The sequence below is a fragment of the Drosophila rhopaloa genome, unplaced genomic scaffold (genome assembly GCF_018152115.1).
Source record: "Drosophila rhopaloa isolate 14029-0021.01 unplaced genomic scaffold, ASM1815211v1 contig_2, whole genome shotgun sequence".
Classification (NCBI taxonomy): Eukaryota; Metazoa; Arthropoda; class Insecta; order Diptera; family Drosophilidae; genus Drosophila; species Drosophila rhopaloa.
The window spans coordinates 3,994,056-4,013,639 of NW_025335083.1; the positions used below are offsets into that span (position 1 = coordinate 3,994,056).

Consider the following 19,584-nt stretch of genomic DNA (forward strand, 5'->3'; position numbering starts at 1 on the left):
AGCGCCTGAAATAATTTAAACTTTGTTAACTTAAGTTTAAAAATTATTTTCAAATTATTTTGCGAAATAATTACGAAATCTAAGCCAAAAGACAGTTTAGTATTCCCGGTTTAGCTTTTTTTTTAATAGTTGGTCTTATAGCTTTTGAAATTCGCGTTTGGTCGTTATTCAGTTTTAACGAGAACGGAAGCTAGCTTCGGCAAGCCGAAGTTTTAATACCCTTGCAGACTTTGCCGAAATTGCTAAAAATGATATTATTCCTATGGGAGCTATAGCATATAAACGTTACGCGCTTTTACCCTAATCAAGGTATGCCTAAAAAAATACGATTTGGAAAGATTAATGACAATTGCTTATATACTGTGCGAAATATCCTAAAAATCATTAAATTTTAACCGATTTCACCCTATTGTTCCTATAGGAGCTATCGATTGTTCCTATGGGAGCTATAGGGTATAGACATCCGATCGGAGCGGTTTTCAAACTTGATCTGCGTACACATGTTTTAGGACGAGTGTGAAAGTTTCAGATCGCTAGCTTTTTAACTGAGCTCGCAAACGGTATTGAAACAGACGGACAGACGGACGGACTGACAAACGGACATGGCTATATCGACTCCCCTATTGATCCTGATCAAGAATATATATACTTTATAGGGTCGGAAACGTCTCCTTCACTGCGTTACAAACTTCTGACCAAAATTATAATACCCTCTGCAAGGGTATAAAAAATTGAACATATTTCAGAAATTTATAATTAACATTTTATGCCTATTTGAATTAGCAGAAATCTATTGATGATAAAAAATTCTTATTATAACCTTTTTAAGTAAAAGGGAAACATAAGCAATTTTTTGTCCCTTTATATCCTAAAAAAATCAAATCCAAAAATATTGAGACTTAGGGACTCCTGGTCATGGTATTGTCATACTTTAACCGAAGTTTAATCAAAAATTTTTGATATCAAACAAAAACACAAGTTAAAGTCGTCATGATCAGCCCTTCAACATACACCATTTCTGAAATCAAATGTTGTGACGAAAAATGATTAAGCATTCGACTAAATAAATACACTTTTTGAAATTGCAGTATTCTTATAAATTGAAAATTTTAGATATTATTTTTATTTTCAAACTTTTTTTATTCCGTCTGTGTACCAAAATCTTGCAATGCGGTGAACAAATTGTTCTTGTACATGTATCTATGTACATATGTACATATTATACTTAAAGTTGTTTTTCGGCTACACTAATCCCATAAATTATCATAGACTAATCTGTGGACATAACCTCTGTGAAAAACATCGGCAACACTAATTTGACTGACTGGCACAAAATAAAAGCAGCTACAGCTTACACAATAAACGTGGCAATAATTTTACCGTTTAGATTGTGGTTAAAAAAGGAATTCAGAATAAAGAAGCAAGAAGACTTAACATTCAATTTTTGATTAATTTTCCCGGTAAAATTAAATTAAATTTACAACCCCCGCATGTACCACTGCAGTGGAACGACGTGCAACCCTTCAGCTCAGACGATTAAATAATAATCGATTTGATTTTGGTAAGAGTTTGCTGGCATTGGAAGGCCTACGACTCAACCTGTAGGTACTGTAGGTATAGGGAAGCGGTTCTTTTGTGAAATATCGATTTTATTTCCTGTTCTCCCTAAACGACCACAAATCTCAGTCTTTTAAATTTATGCGAACTTGAATTTGATATGGTAAAATGTTTGCCCTAGCAACGTCAGCCTTACAAATGCTTTGAAAGGCGCAAACAGGCATGGGCTTCTTCTTGGGCTTTGTCACTTTTTAGTGTAAAATTAATTCGCTCTAATTCATCACTGGTCGATGAGAAATGCAAAGCATTATTTTGCATACGAAATGTAGCACTTGTCGATTTGGAAAAGTCGGCTTTCAGGCGCAGTGAGAAATATGTTCGATAGATGCATGAATACGGACGTGTGTGTGATATACATTGCATAATTTATGGCTGCCCACTTATTTTATTTGGCTTAATGTGTTCGCAGTTGTTACTGCAAACGCTATTTTAAAGTGGAAAGGGAATTGGATTGAGTAATTGGATTATGTGGAGAGGTCCATTTCAAGCGTCGTCATGTCTACAGCAACAACTCGAAAAATTAATCAGAATAAAATGCAATAAGCAATGTACGAGAAGTAATCCCGTAAAAAAATTTAATTAAATTGTACACAAAAATGCATTTAATTTCTCGCTTATAACAAACTATCTAAGGTTTTTGGAATATTTAGACAGATAAATCTAAAAATACATCAGCGCCAATGCAGATGATCTGGAGGGCGACAAATTTCTCTAGAGCGCTGCACTATGGGGCACACCATCACTTTTGTTGGTCAAAAATTATTGCTTGCTTTTTTTTAAGGATATCAACTTGTAACTTTACCAAGCATTATTTTGTATAAATATTCTTAGAATCAAGCGACTTTATCATAGACGAACGACCAATAGCTACTCAGAGATAAATAATTAAGTACATTCTTTTCAATCTGAGCGTATCTGAACTTAAAAAAATTCAAGACACAAAATTATCACATTGAGTTCAATTTACTCAGCTTGTGTATCAATGTTCAAGAACGGAAATTCTCAATTTGGGTAAATAAGTCATTTTTTAGAACATTTTAACGTCAGAAAGAGAAAAAAACTGCTCTCAGTTAAATATCAAATATAACTCAATAGTCGTGAAAAAAAAAAAAAAAAAAGAATACCTTCTTTTTTAAATCTGGATATATGAGAATTGGATCGGTACTAATTAACGTTTTTAGTTTTTTAAATGCTTCATAGTAAATAGGGTCGTTTATATTTATTTTAACTCCTGTTTTAAGCAAAACGTCATTGGTTTTGCAATTTTTGGGAAATTTTTTAATAAATTTACGATAAAATCCATAAAGCCCTAAAAATGATTTTATTTGTTTTGAAGAGTTTGGGATTTTAAAATGTTAAATAGCTCGAATTTTATTTGGATTTGCTTTGATTCCCTCAGTTGTAATTATGTGACCTAAAAATTCAGTTTCCCGTTTCATAAATTCACATCTAAACTGCAATAGTTTAAGATTTGATCTACGAAGACGTTCGAATACTTTTATTTAGAGATTGATGTTAAAATAGGTTAAACAATGTCGTTATAGTTGCGCTCATTTACTCAACCAACAGACCCAAAATCCTTCAGAACATAATTTCTGACCTTACCGACGAATTCAACTATTGCTAAATGAAAAGCCCAGGTGTCATTTTCCGTTTTGGCATGAAACTGAAATTTTCTGGGTAAGGCGGAGATATTAAAAGTAAATAATTAAGACGAGCTGGACTTGGTAACCATAAACTTTAGCAAGTTGTTAGGCAGGGCTAACGAAAACGGTTCGAAAACAAACTGAACTGAACAACAGATGGGGAAATGATTTATTTTTATTATTATTGGCGGTGAATTTTAAATCGAATATCCAGCAACTGTCGTGAAGAATTTATGAGTGCCCTGGCCTTTGCCACTCAAGGAATGCACTCCTCCCATCACGGTCCAAAAAGTACCCTATACTTGGAAGCTGCTTTCGATAGCGTTGGCGACAGCTGCTTTTGTCATGATTAATAAATATTAATTATTCACCATTAGAACTTTGCCTGCCAAGCATGTCGTCTGTCCCGCTCTGAATTTCCCTGCCGCTCGAGAATTTCCCCTTTTATAATGCTGGGCATTATATTTTATGTGCTGCTTAGTTAACGCCCCCCAATGATTAGCTTTCCTTCGCTCTACTTTAACTATCTCTGTCTTTCCCTTGGCCATATTTACATGTTATTAAAACTTTTTCCAGCGCTGTGGTGGTTGTAAAAAAAAAATCAAACAGAGAAGAATTTTTTTTGCCTTGATTCAAGTAATGAAAAATTCATGAATAATTGACATTTATTGCAGTTGGCACAAATGAAGGTCGATAATGGGAAAACTGGAGCTTACGGCGGCACGCAGTGGGCGGTAGGCGGACTTAGTTCTCTTTAGAGAGCCTACGTACCCTACGTACTTAATTGTTTATTATGCATTCAATTAAATATGCCAGGCTGCTCTCAAATATCCTTGCCAGTCAGGGTCCAAGAGAAAGAGAGCGAGAGAGTGAGAGAGACCGAGTACATATTGCGTTGATAGATTCTTACTCCATGTCCATACTCTCCGCTTCAGCAGCTAAAATCGCAAAGCGATTGTTCCCTCATTGTTGCCTCATTGGGAGGGACAGTAACCTGCCGTTTAGTTTTGAGGATCGGAGGGGGAGTGGGGATAGCTAAAGGTAGAGTAACGCCTTTGCGTTTCCTGTTGACATTACGATTATGTGCTTGAAAGAGGCGTTTTAACAAACTGATGTCAGTAAAAATACATAGTTAAACTTACAAATCATTACACAAAATAAGTTTCATCCGGATGGCTACAAGACTGAGAGACTAGTTTGCGTAGAATAGGAAGAACAAAAGGACTGACAAATATGGCTAGACCAACTCCCTTGGTGATACTGATTAGGAATGTTAAGTATACGTATGTACTGGCTCGAAAATGTCTTTTTTAATGTGTTGCAGATTTTTAACTGAAATAAAAACAGGCTCTGCAAAAAAGTATTCAATTAAAAAATTGTAGATGTAATTCTCTTAGACCGAGAGTCAAACTGCATCAACAATTAAAACTCTCTTTCGTCTAGCATTTTGTTGAATTAATTTCTTGAGCTAGTGTAATCGTTTAACTGACTTTATCCTATGGCAGCTACGACTATGAAAACTTTTCTGTTTTCTCGGGGCAAAAGCTGTTTTATGAGGTCGAATCAGTGGGCGAGACAAATCCATTAGTGCACTGCTCTCTTAAGAAACAAACATTTGCGCCTAATTCCCTCGCGCAACAAATTCATCAACTGCCACATAATCCAGAAAATTGTTCAGCACTTAAATTTGGACATGACCGTAAAGTTTTTTCTTTCTTGCCTACTTTTGGGGCCGCCTAATCCCTAAACTGTCGCAAAACTTTGGCCGCACACAAAGGCAAAAAATAAAAAATATATAAAGAGAAGAAAGGCCAACCGAACTTTTTCGGAAGATAAAAGTGAAAAGTTTGAGAGACCGCTAAAAACGGCTAAAGAGAAAGAGTGAAGGAGAGAAAAAATGTGCGGCGAAAATTACAAACATTTTTAATTATCAAGCTAAACAACGAGCTTGTGATGTATTGTCTGGGCACTCATTATAATATTACCGTCATATAATTACAGCCTGATGATTGCTTCTTAAGTTTAATGGCCTCGTAGCACAGTGGGCGAAATGGCCAATCTGCCGCTTATTTATTTAGAATTTTACCGTCTGAATTTGCCAAATTTGTTTTACTATTTCGATAGGTAATGCGTGTCTTGTATTTTTTAGCACACAACAATACAGAATACTTTAAGTATTAAAAAGTAAACATTTTTTTAATAATAATATAATAATTATCAACCAACCTTTATGGTGGCGCAAAATGTTATAGTTTTATTGTTGCATTCTTGCTGACAAAAGGGTTGCTACAATAGTGCAACATTGGCTCATTATTATAATAGCCAAAAAGAAAGGCTTTGGGATAAAGTCCTTATAAGTTTTTAAGTCTCTATGAACTGAAAAAGTGTATTTCTGAGCAATAAATATTTACAAAATATCCGAAATATCGTAAATGTTACTGAAGTCGCTCCTATGACATCAAAAGGATAAAACAGTCCTTTTCGTTGTTGAATGAAAGACTTCTAAAATAACCCAGAAATCTTAGAAACAGATTTCGCTTTGCCTGATTTATCACAAAAAACCAATTTTGGATAGCGAAAAGTGTGATCACCGGAACTAGATACATCCATAAATCCTAATAATACTAAACATATTACGATTAATACGAGTGAGAATGTGATGGCAATAGTGAGCTTTCGATATTCCGGTAACTATTTAGTGCAGCGAAGCCTAGTTTGTTTACAGATAATGACCAATTTTGTTTTTAATAGAAAGATGGGAAAGTCTTCGTCAGCTTTTCGGAGGACGCATGAGATATCCGAGAGTTCGGGGACAACACACTGCACTGTGGTTCCGCCAGAGGCCAAAAATCAAAAAAAGTGATAACAACGAATTGAAAAAAATTGAAAGCAAATTTTCTCTAAAATGTTCAAACTTCTTGATGGCAAACCGGTTTTGTCTAGAAATCTAACGGGACTTTATAAAAATAGAATGTAAAGCGTGATCATGTGTACATTCTTGCAGCGCATCTGTACTTATCAAGAATTTTAACAAAACAAAATTGCGCTTCAAAGTGGTCAAACGTTTGATAGAGTGATCCGATTTTCATCATTCAAAATGCATTTTGAAGTTGAAGGTATTTACTTTAAATGTATATATTAAGAATTAAATAAATCCAACAAATTTTTTTAGTGAAACTAAAAAAATCGATTTAATATTTTTTGTGTATTTTGTGAACGTCTTTTTTATGTTTACCTAAAGTTTTAGTTGTGTTCCCCCCCGATTCCCCCATAGATATTATATTCATTGTATTAATCAGAGTTTTTACTTAATAAAAGTGTTTAAGTCAGCTGCAGAAACTTGCAGATGTGTGTGAAACAATCAATAATCTAACGCATATTTTTATTTCTTCAAGGTCAAACTTGTCCAGCAGAGCCCCTGTGTTTGTTTTGTGTGTTTGTCGTCGTCTTACTTGTGGTTTACATTGTGTATAAAAACTTCGTAATATTTAAAAATTTTTGTTTTTAACTTTTAATTTCATAGGCAACATAAGTCAGTGTGTGTTGGCACGCCTACATATTTTTAATATACATATAAATACAGACATATTGGATTATTTGCTTTTACGGTCCGACCCATATATTACTGGGCAGAGAAATATTGAAAAAAGGACAATTTAAAATTATTTCCTTCAGTTAATAGCTTGCTTGATGAGACATCCTAAAATTTTTGTATAATTTTGAAGTTACAGCCATTGTACATTTTTTTAGTTTTTAAATGGCTCATAAATTGTTATTGTTTAATTATTTGTTAAATTTTATTATTTGGGGTTCATTGGTTGGCGGATTTTTTCAACTACAAACACTATTTACGAAGCTTGGTAAAACTTTCAGCACTCTTATGCCATTAAAAGCATTTTTGGCCGCGCTTCCATACAAGCGGAACCACAGTGCACTGGCAAATTAAAAATCAAACCATACTAAAATTTTATCAGGAAAAATATAATTCTAACTTCCATGATCTATAAGTTCTTTATTTATATGTGCCAGATTGTCCATTTAGGCCATTGTACGCCGCGGAGAATGTCGTCTGCGCCTGATAAATGACTCGGTGAAAGTTTTTGTGAGACTTTTCCCCTTAAAAATGGCAGTGGCCAAGCTATGTACGTCACCTGGTGGGAATAATTTTTCAAAGGGGTATCCAACGACAAGTCCAGTGGAGTTCGGGGGGATATCTTCATTTGGAGAGGTCTTTGTGTTCATTTTTCATAACAGTAGCCTACACAAAGTGTTTATTACTGTACCCTTTTCTCGCCGTCAACTTTTTTGATTACCGAACATTTTTCAAGAGTCACTGTCAGTGTCTGCATGAGTAAACCAATCGTCCTGATTGGAAGTAATACGAGAGAAAACGTTCCTTCGTACAATTTATAATAAGTAAAGTATTACAAGCCGTTTTGTTTCAACTAAAAAACAAATAAAAACAAGAAAGGAAAGCTAACTTCGGGCGGTTGAAATACCCTTGCAGAATATTCTGCAAATTATATTCTCCAAAATCATTCATACTCATAAAAAATCCCAACTTCCTAACTTTAAAAACACCAAAGTTATGGCATTTCCAATCGTTCAGTTATATGGCAGCTATAGAATATAGTCGGCCGATCCTTATGAAATTTGATACGTCGGATTGATTAGGCAAAAATAAAACCCATAGAAAATCCCAACTTCCTAACTTAACAAACACCAAACTTATGGCATTTCCGATCAATCAGTTATATGGCAGCTATAAGATATAGTCGGCCGATCCTTATGAAATTTGGTAGGTCGGATTAATTGGCCAAATATAAAACCCATAGAAAATCCCAACTTCCTAACTTTACAAACACCAAAGTTATGGCATTTCCGATCAATCAGTTATATGGCAGCTATAAGATATAGTCGGCCGATCCTTTTGAAATTTGGTACGTCGGATTGATTGGCCAAATATAAAACCCATAGAAAGTCCCAACTTCCTAACTTAACAAACAGCAGAGTTATGGCATTTCCGATCAATCAGTTATATGGCAGCTATAGGATATAGTCGGCCGATCCCGGCCGTTTCGACTTATATACTGCGTGCAAAGGAAAGAAGGGTGTGTGCAAAGTTTCAATTCGATATCTTTAAAACTGAGAGACTAGTTCGCGTAGAAACAGACAGACGGACAGACAGACGGACAGACAGACGGACAGACAGACGGACAGACGGACATGGCTATATCAACTCAGGAGGTGATCCTGATCAAGAATATATATACTTTATAGGGTCGGAGATGTCTCCTTCACTGCGTTGCACACTTTTGACCAAAATTATAATACCCTCTGCAAGAGTATTAAAATGCTAATAAAGTGCTTTCAGTGAAATTTAAAGCTATATTAGATTTTAATTTAGATGCAAAACCGATTTTTTTTAACTGGGCTTCCTTTTTGCAAAAAAAAATATAATATATATATAATATATAAAATATAATATATACTTTAAATGACATCAAACAAAATGAAAAATATTAAATATAAGAATAGTACACCGAAACACAAAATCGAGTCCAATAATAATTTTGATATTGGTATAAAGTTTTAAGTTTTTTTTAAAGTTTTTTAGTGATTCATACACAACGTAAACATATTTGGCTTTGATTTTTATCCATTGCCGTTTAAACAAATATTATATTTTTATACTCTTGCAGAGGGTATTATTAACTGTTATTTGTCAATCAGGTGACCTTTGGAACCAGCTTTACTAAAGCCACTTCCATATACAGTAAATAAATTTAAGTTTGACAATTTGTATTATTTTTTGACAGTTATTTGACTCATAGGGAAACACTCCTTGTATAAAGTTGTAACCTTTCCGAAAAAATGTATGACGTTTGAATGGGGTTAAAAGCCGGACGAGAAAATTTCAATCGATTTATCGCCAATTCCAATTTACCCTCCCTAAAAACAAAAAACAAACAATAATAATCATATATATTGAGTAGTAATTGAGTATATAGAAAATTGAGTATAAAACTTAGCAGGGAAGTGATGCCTGGGTGTGCCTTTTAAATTGAGCGGATTAAGTTTAATTACAGTTTTTCGGAGATACTGTGAAGGGTAGTTGCCCCTGCAACTCCACGTGCAATGCGTTTGTGTAGGTTATTAATATGTCCCCTTCTAGTTGCGCGTAAATGAAAAGTAAACCTTAAAAGAGCACTGCCATCCGAACACGAAGGACCCATTTCAGCCTAGGAAACAATCACCCAACCACCGAATCACATTGAGTTCGTTACGCACACGTGTTCGATGTGCAGTGCCCTGCATATCCTGTCAGCTCCTTTAGCGCCGCTTTGGATCTCTTATAATTGGATTTAGTTGTCGTTAAGTTTGGACTTGCTTATTGTTCTGCTCTGCAATATGGATTCCCTTATAAGACAATGCGGTGGCTTTCCAAACTAAGCTATGGAGGACGACTTAGGAATTTCCATAACGATTTATCCATGTAAAAAAACTGTTGAGTGCCCTCTGGTTTAAACCAAATCAATATCGCATTTATTAGTCAAAGCTTTTTATCTAGTTGCAGGTGGTATTCTTATTTCATTTGAAATTTTGAAACGCGCCGAAGGAGATATTTCAGAACCTGTAAAGAATATATATTCCTGATCAGCACTTTTGACATTTTGTCCGTTTTCACTCGAACTTTTCTCTCAGTTTTAATACAATCTGGATACAATTTTCCAAAAAAAAGGAATTTTTATTGCAGGTAGTGCAGAGATAACTTATTTGATTGTTCAAAATTTGAAAATGGTAAAAATATTGGGTGTACAAGTAGAAAACCGCCGTTTTTGACAGAGTAGTGCCATCTTCGCAAATCGGTGAGAAATGTTGATCGGCAACGCCACATGGCAAGCTAAAGTATCGGTCAACAACTCTAAATTGTCTCGTTCGTGTATTCTCATTGTCTATCATTTTGTTGATGCGAAAAAATGTCGAAATATGGAGAATAAGCGTCATTTGTGGCAGATTTTACTTTTCGCGTTCAATTCGAAATAAACGGCAGCTGAACAAACTTATGGTGAGTCGTGTATCAGTGAAAGAACGTGTCGAGTATGGTTTGCAAAGCTTAAAAATGGCGAGTTTGTCGTGGAAGACAATGATCGACTAGGTCCCGTGAAAAAGTTTGAAGACGTGGATTCGGCACGATTAAGTGATACTCCTACAGGACAACGCCCGGCCTCATATTGCCAAGGTCGTGAAAACTTACTGGGAAACGCAGAAATGGGACGGTCTACCCCACCATCTCTACTCTCCAGACATCGCTCTTTCGGATTTCCACTTAACCCGATCAATGACCCATGGCCTCCCTGAACAGCACTTCCGCTCTTCATACGAAGAGGCCAAAAATTGGCTACATAAATGGATCGCGTCCAAAGATGAACAATTTTTTCTTGTTAAAAATATGTTGCATAGGCCGAGTGTGAAGGATATCGTCACTCTTACCAGGGCCAGGGAACCAAAATAAAGGATTTTTTCTTATGCAATGCCAAAAGATTAATTGTTCTTAATGGTCTTAATTCACTCCAGACTTTTTCAAACCTTTTGGGAAAGAAAAGCGAAAAAAACTTGCAGGGAGTTATAAAACTTCCAATTTGTATGCACATTAAATATATTTTTTAAGTTTATAAATATAAAATCTTCAAAATATGAACATTTTTGACCAGTAAGTTGAGTACTCAGCAATTTTGACACTTAATTGTTTGTACTTCTATTTATACTTCGTCCAACTGGCAAATATAATATTGATCGAATTCGCACGGAAGATCGTTCATCATTTTGTCCCAGATGTGGACACAGTTCTCATTGTCATCGTAGTTGTCGGGTTGACCCACAGCCCAAGTCAAGTATTTTGGTGGATTGCCGGAGGCAGTTACAAACTCGCCTTCCTTTTCCCGATCGTTGATGCCCAACCAATACTTAATACCATAATGGAGTTTCGCTGTGACGGCGTTAAATTCCTTTTGATTTTGGAAAGCTGCTAGGTGACCTCCCATTTTACGACAGGTGTCCTCAGCGTTAATCCAGGTTTGTTTAAAATTATTTTCTATATAAAAACATCGAGATTCGACACACATGAGACCCATCGAGATGCTCTTGACCAGTTGGAAAATTCTGTCCGTCGTGTCCTGATTTTCTCTTTGAATCCTCTCCAAAGATGGCTGAGTCTCCAGAGTTTTTTTTTCGATTCTGTCCATATTGGCCTGATTTTCTCTTTGAATCCTTTCTATATTTGCCTGAGTAACCAGTGTTCCATTTTCGATTATGCCCATCTTGTCCAGTATAGCTTTTTCCATTCGGTCCACCCTCTTCTGGTTTTCATTTAAAATTTCAGAAATGGAATCCATCTGCCTCTGAACCTTGTAATTGTGATCGATGAATGGCCGTTGAGCGGAAAGACAGAATGCCCCACATTGACTCGGGGCATCCTTCAGGATACAAACTGAATCCACATTTTCCTGGGATTTAACTATGCTGTACAGATTGCAACCGACAAAAGCGTACACTAAATATATTTCGAATTTAAACATTTCGCCAGAGTTTTTAGAGCTTTGAACTGCGAAAGACCAACTTTGCCTTTGAACTGATTTGGAATATGTTCGCCGATCTCTTTTATAAGGTTTTCCAAATATGTATATTATTCAAACAAATGCCTTATGTAAATGTTTAGTTACAAAAATAAAATATTTACATAGCCGGAGGCCCATGCCTGTTTTTAAAAACGGCACGCGTATATTCTAAAGATACAAACAGTGCAAAAATAAATAAACACTAACCAATTCATTATACCCTTGCAGAGGGTATTATAATTTAGTAAAAAGTTTGCAATGCAATAAAGAAGACATAAAGTATATAAATTCTTAATCAGCATCACCAGGAGAGGCGATCTAGCCATGTCAGTCTGTCCGTCTGTCCGTCCGTCTGTCCGTTTCTACGCAAACTAGTCCCTCAGTTTTAAAGCTATCTGATTGAAACTTTCCCAAAAGTTGTCTTTCTATAACATATAGCCCCATAGGAACAACCGGAAATAAAATTCAAAAAAAATAGAACTTTGTTATTTTTATTTTTTTGGTGTTCTTCTTTGGGACTTGGTAATATTTTAATTCTATGGAACTACGGTTTTAATTCAATTAAAATCGAACATCAATATCACATAGCTGCCATATAAACGATGGCAAAATGCAGCGCCAAATAGACATAGCTTCATTGTTGTTAGTAAAATAAGCATAGAAATCAAAATGTGGTCGATTTGTAATAACTGCAAGGGTATATAAACTTCGTCTTGCCAAAGTTTGCTTTCTTTCTTGTTGTTTAAAGATTTCAAACCAATTAAATCTCTCTATTGCATGTGAACAGTAGTGAAACAAATAGATGAACAAATATTCCTTAATAAACATTAGAATATTACACATAAATATCTACATAAATATTTTAATGACAAATTCGGCGTTTGATTTCCGGATTAATTTATTAATGATTATATACAACAAATTAGAAAAACTTCAAAAACTATTTAAAATGTTTATGAAATAGTTCTTACATCATTTATTTTTATTGCAATTCATTGGAAAAAATCCCTTGAGTAGCTACAACTAATGCATTCGACCTATTTTATTTGTTTTTAAAAGGGATTTGCGCATGCAATGGGTTTCGCCAAGGTGTGCAGTGTTTTTGTTCTGTATCCCACATTTCGGTCAACAAAAAAGAGCTGTACTTTTTATATACCCGGACCTGTATACGCACAGATCGGGTAACGGAATTTCGTTATCCTATGTGAGTTAAAAATAGAAACTGTCTTGATGGGAAAGCGAGGAAGAAAAGGTTTCTTTTAGAAATATATACATAAGTATTTAAGGGTCCATTCTGGTTAGTTTTCTGAAAAAAATCAACATTTTTTTTGGTATATTTCCAAAAGCTACAAGTGTCTAGGATATCATACTAAAAGGGCAAATCGAAATACGAAATAGTTTAAATGTTATGAGCCTCCGAGCCGACCGACTCAAAGCAGGTACTACTATAAATGCGTTTTCTCAGTCCATTTTTGACGAATCTTAATGTTTTTTTTTAAATACTCGTAATTAAATTATCCACGGAATGGACTATAATTACATAAATTACATTCGATTTTTTTCGACAAAAAAAGGGAAGAAAATCTTCAAAAAAATGTTCATAGCTTAACGAGGCTAGTTTACTTAAATTGAATAAAATTTGCGCACTAAAATCTATGAATGTAATATCATAAAATTTTTTTATTAAGGTGCGGTTGGTAAAACCTGATTTTGCTTATTATATTGTCTATAAAATGGACAAAAATATGTTGTATTATTAGTTTCTACTAAATACCAGAATATCTGTGCTTCTTAGCACGTATCTGGTCTTAGTTTCTACATCGGCTTAAACTTTATCTTCCGATTCTTTTTTCAGGAGCTGTATAATTGGGCCAGAACTAAGCGTCAAAGTTTGCTCCATCGGAAGTGTGATAAATCGGACGGCCTATGCATCGGACTATTGCCAACTCGAAAACTCCTCCGGAAGACAGACTCAGCCTATGCCCATTCGATGGATGTCTTGGGAAAGTGTTTTTTTGGTAAGATTACAAGTTCGAATTGGTAGTTGAAGTTGCTTACAGAAATTAAACTAAACATTACAACACTGTGGAAAGCATATTAATATATCTTAAAACAATGAAGATATAATTAACAAGAAAGCAAGTATACACTTGGCGTTCCACATTGTTATTCGTAGATTTGCCATCAATTATTTGGACTGCTTAGCTGCAAGCAACTGTAACACCATGTTTTGATTTTAAACCAGTGCGCTGCAGTTTTTGGATGGTCGTTTTCATACTTTGTTGCCTAAGTAACCATCAAAGCTTCCAGTGTGCTTTGCATGGGTCCTTGGACCTACAGAACGTTTCCTAGATTCGACTGGAGTGAGTTTTCCGTTCCTTACAAAAAAAGAATCTTGCAGCCGTCCCGAAAAATATACAGACTGATCGAAGTGTGCAGTATGTCCTGGTGTGTCGATACTCCTTACAGTTTGTACATTGCACTGGGGCGCTCTTTTTATGTGGCACTAGGTATTGCAGGTTATAAATGGGATTCACTTCATTTTTCTTCAAGACTCGACAGTCTGGCTCCAACTCTACCTTGAAGAGTGGTTGCGGCTTTTTGTTCCTGTTAATGATGTAACTAACGTTCTTTCCAGAAAAAGCGATTTCTTTGAAGGCATCGATAACTTCATTGGGGGTTACGTTGGGCTCGATTCCTTTTAGTACAACTTTCAAGCCCTTGCTGCTTTTTAGTTGGCATGTGTAGTAGTTTTTCTTAGCTTTCTCCAGGTATTTGGACACAGCTCGAAAATGTTCTTCGGATTTGGTCTGAAGTTTGGTATCGTAAATATTCCCTTTGGTGACGGAACAACATGAAAATTTCTGTCTCCGACCAGCGCAACAATTTTGATGGCCAGGCCATTCGAGCTTTTCTCCCAAATGTAAATTATTGTTTATTTTATCTTATCAAAATTGACATTCATAAATTCGCATGGTTTCAACATTTCAAAAATTACTTTAAAAAAATGGATTTTGGGCATTAGGACCAGTGTGCGATAGTGATACACCTTTGCCAAGTTATTTTTTGCCATTTTACAATCGGCAAAAAGCCAGTTGTATGCTGTGTGCTCACAATTAAGACAGCCAAGATATTTATTTATTTATGACCAAAACGAAAATATAAAGATTGCTCTTAGGGGCAGATTGTACCTTTTCACTTGCACTTGCAGATTTTTTTAGCCATTTTACAATCGACAAGAGGAATACTAAATAATAAAGTATTATCCACAAAAATATGTTGTATATACCCCACAAAAATCGAATATTGTTCTTTCCATGAATCCTATTTAAACAGGATAGCTGCTTAATATTATATAATAAGTGTTATTTTCGAAACGATAAATTCTGCGGCAATATCGCTTTTCTATTTTTATAATCGACATCCCTGATTTGGAAATTTATTTTCAGGGAAAGTTTACAACGAAATCGGATGTGTGGTCATTTGCCGTAGTCCTTTGGGAAATATTGACTTTCGCCAAAGAACAGCCATACGAACATATGAGCAACAAAAATGTTATTGAAAACATTGGGCACATGTACCGGAACTATAAAATGCATGTGAGTGGAGATGAAACCAATCAAGATATTTCATTAAGAAATTATGTTGTATCTTAACGTCTTGTTTCAGGAACTTTTGCCCCTGCCTATTAACTGTCCGCTGGAAATGTTTGATCTCATGTGCGAGTGCTGGCAGCGCGATGAGTCAAGTCGACCCAGTTTCCGGGAGATACATTTGTATCTGCAGCGCAAGAACTTAGGATTTAAGCCACACACTCAGACACATATGTATTGAAAAATTCGATCTGTAAAAACTCAAATTAAACTTGATTTTAGCACATCATAATTAATTAATAAATATTTCAATAGTTACATACGGTTTTTGTAAATTAAAAACAATGCATGTAAACTAATATTAATAACCCAGTAAACCCAATGTTGTATACCAAAAGGAATACATTTTTATGCCAAGCCCTGAATTTGATTACAATAGTTTACAAAAATAAATCGATGATTTAGTCCAGAGATGAAAACTTTATAACGTGTTAGAGAAAGTCGTAGAAAATTGTAATCCAAATAACTAGTTTGCTGAATATTATTGGTTTATCATAAATCGAGATGAAGAAATATATTAATATATTATTATATCAAAAGTCACCGAAAACGAAAGCTTTCATTTCTAGAGTAAATTGTCGTTTTAGTTTTGTAAGCTTTTAAAATTGATATATTTTTTTTCATCTTCATCATATCAGAGTTATAGAATTTATTTCGGTAGAACACAGGTATCGGTAAAAAGTAGTCTAGTTCTAAAACCACAATCAATTAAAAGCTTATTAAATTCCTCAAATAATAGTCGTACATAAAAAGTTTTTATGTAAATAATATTCGTAGAAGTAAAATTGAATCGAAAAAAATGAGAACGTTGACATATGTGTGTACCTATCGCTCCTCAACCTGAACGCTATATATTAAATAATTTTGTTTAACATATTTAATAAAATACCACAAAATGAATCTATATTTATACATATATGTAATGTCCACCTGCCGCTGCTGCATTATTCCCTAAAAAGACACTCTATCTCAACTCAAAATTAAATTTTGACGATATATTGCGAATTAACTATAAGCAACTAAATATTTAAAAGTCTGCATATCATTTTGACAATAACTGTTCAAACAAAGAAAAAAGAACACAATTATGCAAAATGCTTTATATTACTGCAAGTCGAATCTCTTTCGAGTTACAATCTTAGGCTAAACTCAGACATTCATTTTCAAATCTAGGCTATAAAAAACCCATTTTGTTAAATATATATTATTTTACACACTATCAAATGCTTAAAAAAGGTTTCGCTGTAATAAAGAAAATATGTCATTGTACCAACTTAGTCTACCGATTACCAAATTAGACAAGAAATGTATCAGTTTTAGTACTAAGCTGTAAAATTGTTTTAAATCCAAATGAAAAACAAAAATTCATAGATTTATAGTGCCATAAAGTAATCTGCCCTGACATTTGTGAAATATACAAAGACAAATTGTTACTTAACTATCAGCAAATTTCGTTTGAAAAAAAATGCTTGCTTTCTTGTTTTTTTTTTAATTTATTAATTTTTGATTTTTCTATCAAGAAATTTTTTCATGTTTTTGCAGGTACCATTTTCTTAAAGTGCTTCTCTTATTTTACTAAGAATAAATTTCATAATTTTCTGAACTAGTTATTGTGGGTCGTTTTTTGATATAGATGCAAAAGCCTCCACAAATTTAAAAAGTTATTAAAAATGAAGAATAACAACTTTAAATTGCACCTAAAAATATACATAAAATACACACATATAACACGAATCAAATTTGAATGCTTCTTTTCGAAGGTGAAACTAAAGAAGACACCATCTATTCATTTTTATACGGATTTTTCCTGTTGGGGAAAAAGGTTCTTTTTTAACTAACCCCTGTTGTCCTCTTTAACACCAAAAAATCTACGTTTTCCCATGCTCTAAAAGTAAAGATCTCATCTTATTAGTTATTTGTGTTTCGAGTAGAATAAAAAAAATATGTTTTGGTTTTTAGGCGTGTATTAGGCAAGGTGGCTTTGAATTATATCACCATTTTCTTTTGGACAGGCCCTAACATCTGTACTATTGAACGAATCCATATGACTTTAACGGGAATGTTGAAAACGGCTCTATTACTATAAAAATTGACCAATTATGGTCAAAAAAGCAAAAGGCTAAAAACTTAATTTATACTTTAGAATAAATAAATAAAGCTTTTAAGGCTTATTTTCTTAATCATGGAAATCAAACTTGTGTTATAATTGGTGATTTTTGTATAATTAGTATTAAAATACATAAGTTTAATACCATTCATCTTATCCAATAAAAGATATTAATTAATTGAAACGTTTCTCTTGCAACGAATCAATTTAAGAATCGTTGAGCACAATCATGTTAAATAAAAAGAACTAATAAAATAAACCACATTATGTCAGCTTTTTAAATAAGATAAATTACATTTGCTTACGATATAAAAAGTTTTTGATTTTCTGGTACAGCTAAAGTCTAATAAAGAGAATAATTTGGACAGATTTAGGCTGTGGCCGAATTCAGCGCCAAAAAAAGGAATTTACATTTAGTCGTATAGTTTGTAAGTTAGGGTTATGAATAAAAACCATTCAATTCTTAATCTTAAGAAATTGCTGCAGAATAAATAAATCAAAATGAAACAAAATTCACTATTTCCTCTGGGTGGGACAGTGCAACGTGATCGAAATAACCAATTAAGGTTTTTAATTAAATCAAGGTAAGAAAGTCATGACTATATGACTATAAAATGTCTAATAATGCGTACCGAATCAGAAATTTGTATTAAATGTAGTCTTTGCTTATACGAAAACAAAATAATTTTTAGTCAAAAAGTTTTTTTAAAAGGTAATTTTTTATATATATCCCAAAAAAAAATTGTATACAAATATATCATTCTCCTGACATAAGAACGTTCGTCCTGCTTCATTGAAGCATCTAAATCGAAATTTTAGAATATTTAATTTTTGTATCAGCTGCAAGGGTAAATATATAATATATACATTATATAATATAATACATTATATTACATTATTAAGGCCAGTGTTAGGATAGTAAGTTGTTGTACTTATTTCATTAAAGAACTCTTGTAGGGCTTTTAATAATAAAAACAAGAGAGAACGCTATAGTCGGGTGCCCCGACTATCAGATACCCGTTACTCAGGTAAAGGCAGTGCGAGGGAGATGGAGATAGAAACTTTGATCACGCATAACTTTTTAACGAATGGTCCGATTTGAAAAATTTCTTCTACATTTCGATAGGTGTTGATAAACACAATAAAACTGCATTTTTACTTTTCCGAAATATTTAAATTTTTAAAGTCGTATATCAGCGATTGTGGGCGTTAAAGGGGGCGTGGCACCATTTTGAAACAAACTTGCGCTGCGTAGGAACTTCTAAAATCTACATGCAAAATGCCAATCTTCTAGCTTTTATAGTTTCCGAGATCTCAGCGTTCATACGGACAGACAGACAGACAGACAGACGGACAGACGGACATGGCTAGATCGACTCGGCTAGTGATCCTGATCAAGAATATATATACTTTATAGGGTCGGAAACGCTTCCTTCTAGCTGTTACATACTTTTGCACGAATACAATATACCCTTTTACTCTACGAGTAACGGGTATAATTAGCAAATATCTTAGAGTGATACATATTTTACTATTATTCACTATTATATAAAAACAAAAACAAGTAATAAACGGTCAAATGCCTAAGATTCTACGATGCCACGATACCAATATACTCGAGTATTTTTTTACTCCAGCTTAAGAACTAAATTTTGTGTTGGCATAGAAATCGAAATGTAGCCGATTTGTATTAACTGAAAGGGTATATAAGCTTCGGCTTGCAGCGAAGTTTGCTTCCTTTCTTGTTTTAATTTAATTCTCTTGCAAAGTGGGGGCTCGGTTTGTTACTGAGTCAGGTGCAAGTGTAATTCTGGCTATGGATTTGTACTCGTTGGTCTCAGCTGTTGGCTTGCAGGAAGCGGCTCAAAGTGCCATTAACTTTTTGGGCTTGGATTGTGTTTAAAGCTACACAGCGCGGAGGCCGAAATTATTTTGAGTAATAG

The 19,584-nt window shown here is 34.2% G+C and overlaps 1 protein-coding gene across 1 annotated transcript in view; it reads left to right on the plus strand.

Moving 5' to 3' along the window:
* LOC108044575 (discoidin domain-containing receptor 2) overlaps positions 1-18,037 on the plus strand; it is a 115,422-nt gene extending 97,385 nt beyond the window's left edge. The window contains exons 15-17 of the mRNA XM_044460253.1: positions 13,737-13,899; positions 15,331-15,480; positions 15,551-18,037. Coding sequence (XP_044316188.1) covers positions 13,737-13,899; positions 15,331-15,480; positions 15,551-15,715 — 478 coding nt within the window. The 3' untranslated portion in view covers positions 15,716-18,037. The remainder of the gene's footprint in view (positions 1-13,736; positions 13,900-15,330; positions 15,481-15,550) is intronic.
* The last annotated feature ends 1,547 nt before the right edge of the window (positions 18,038-19,584 follow it).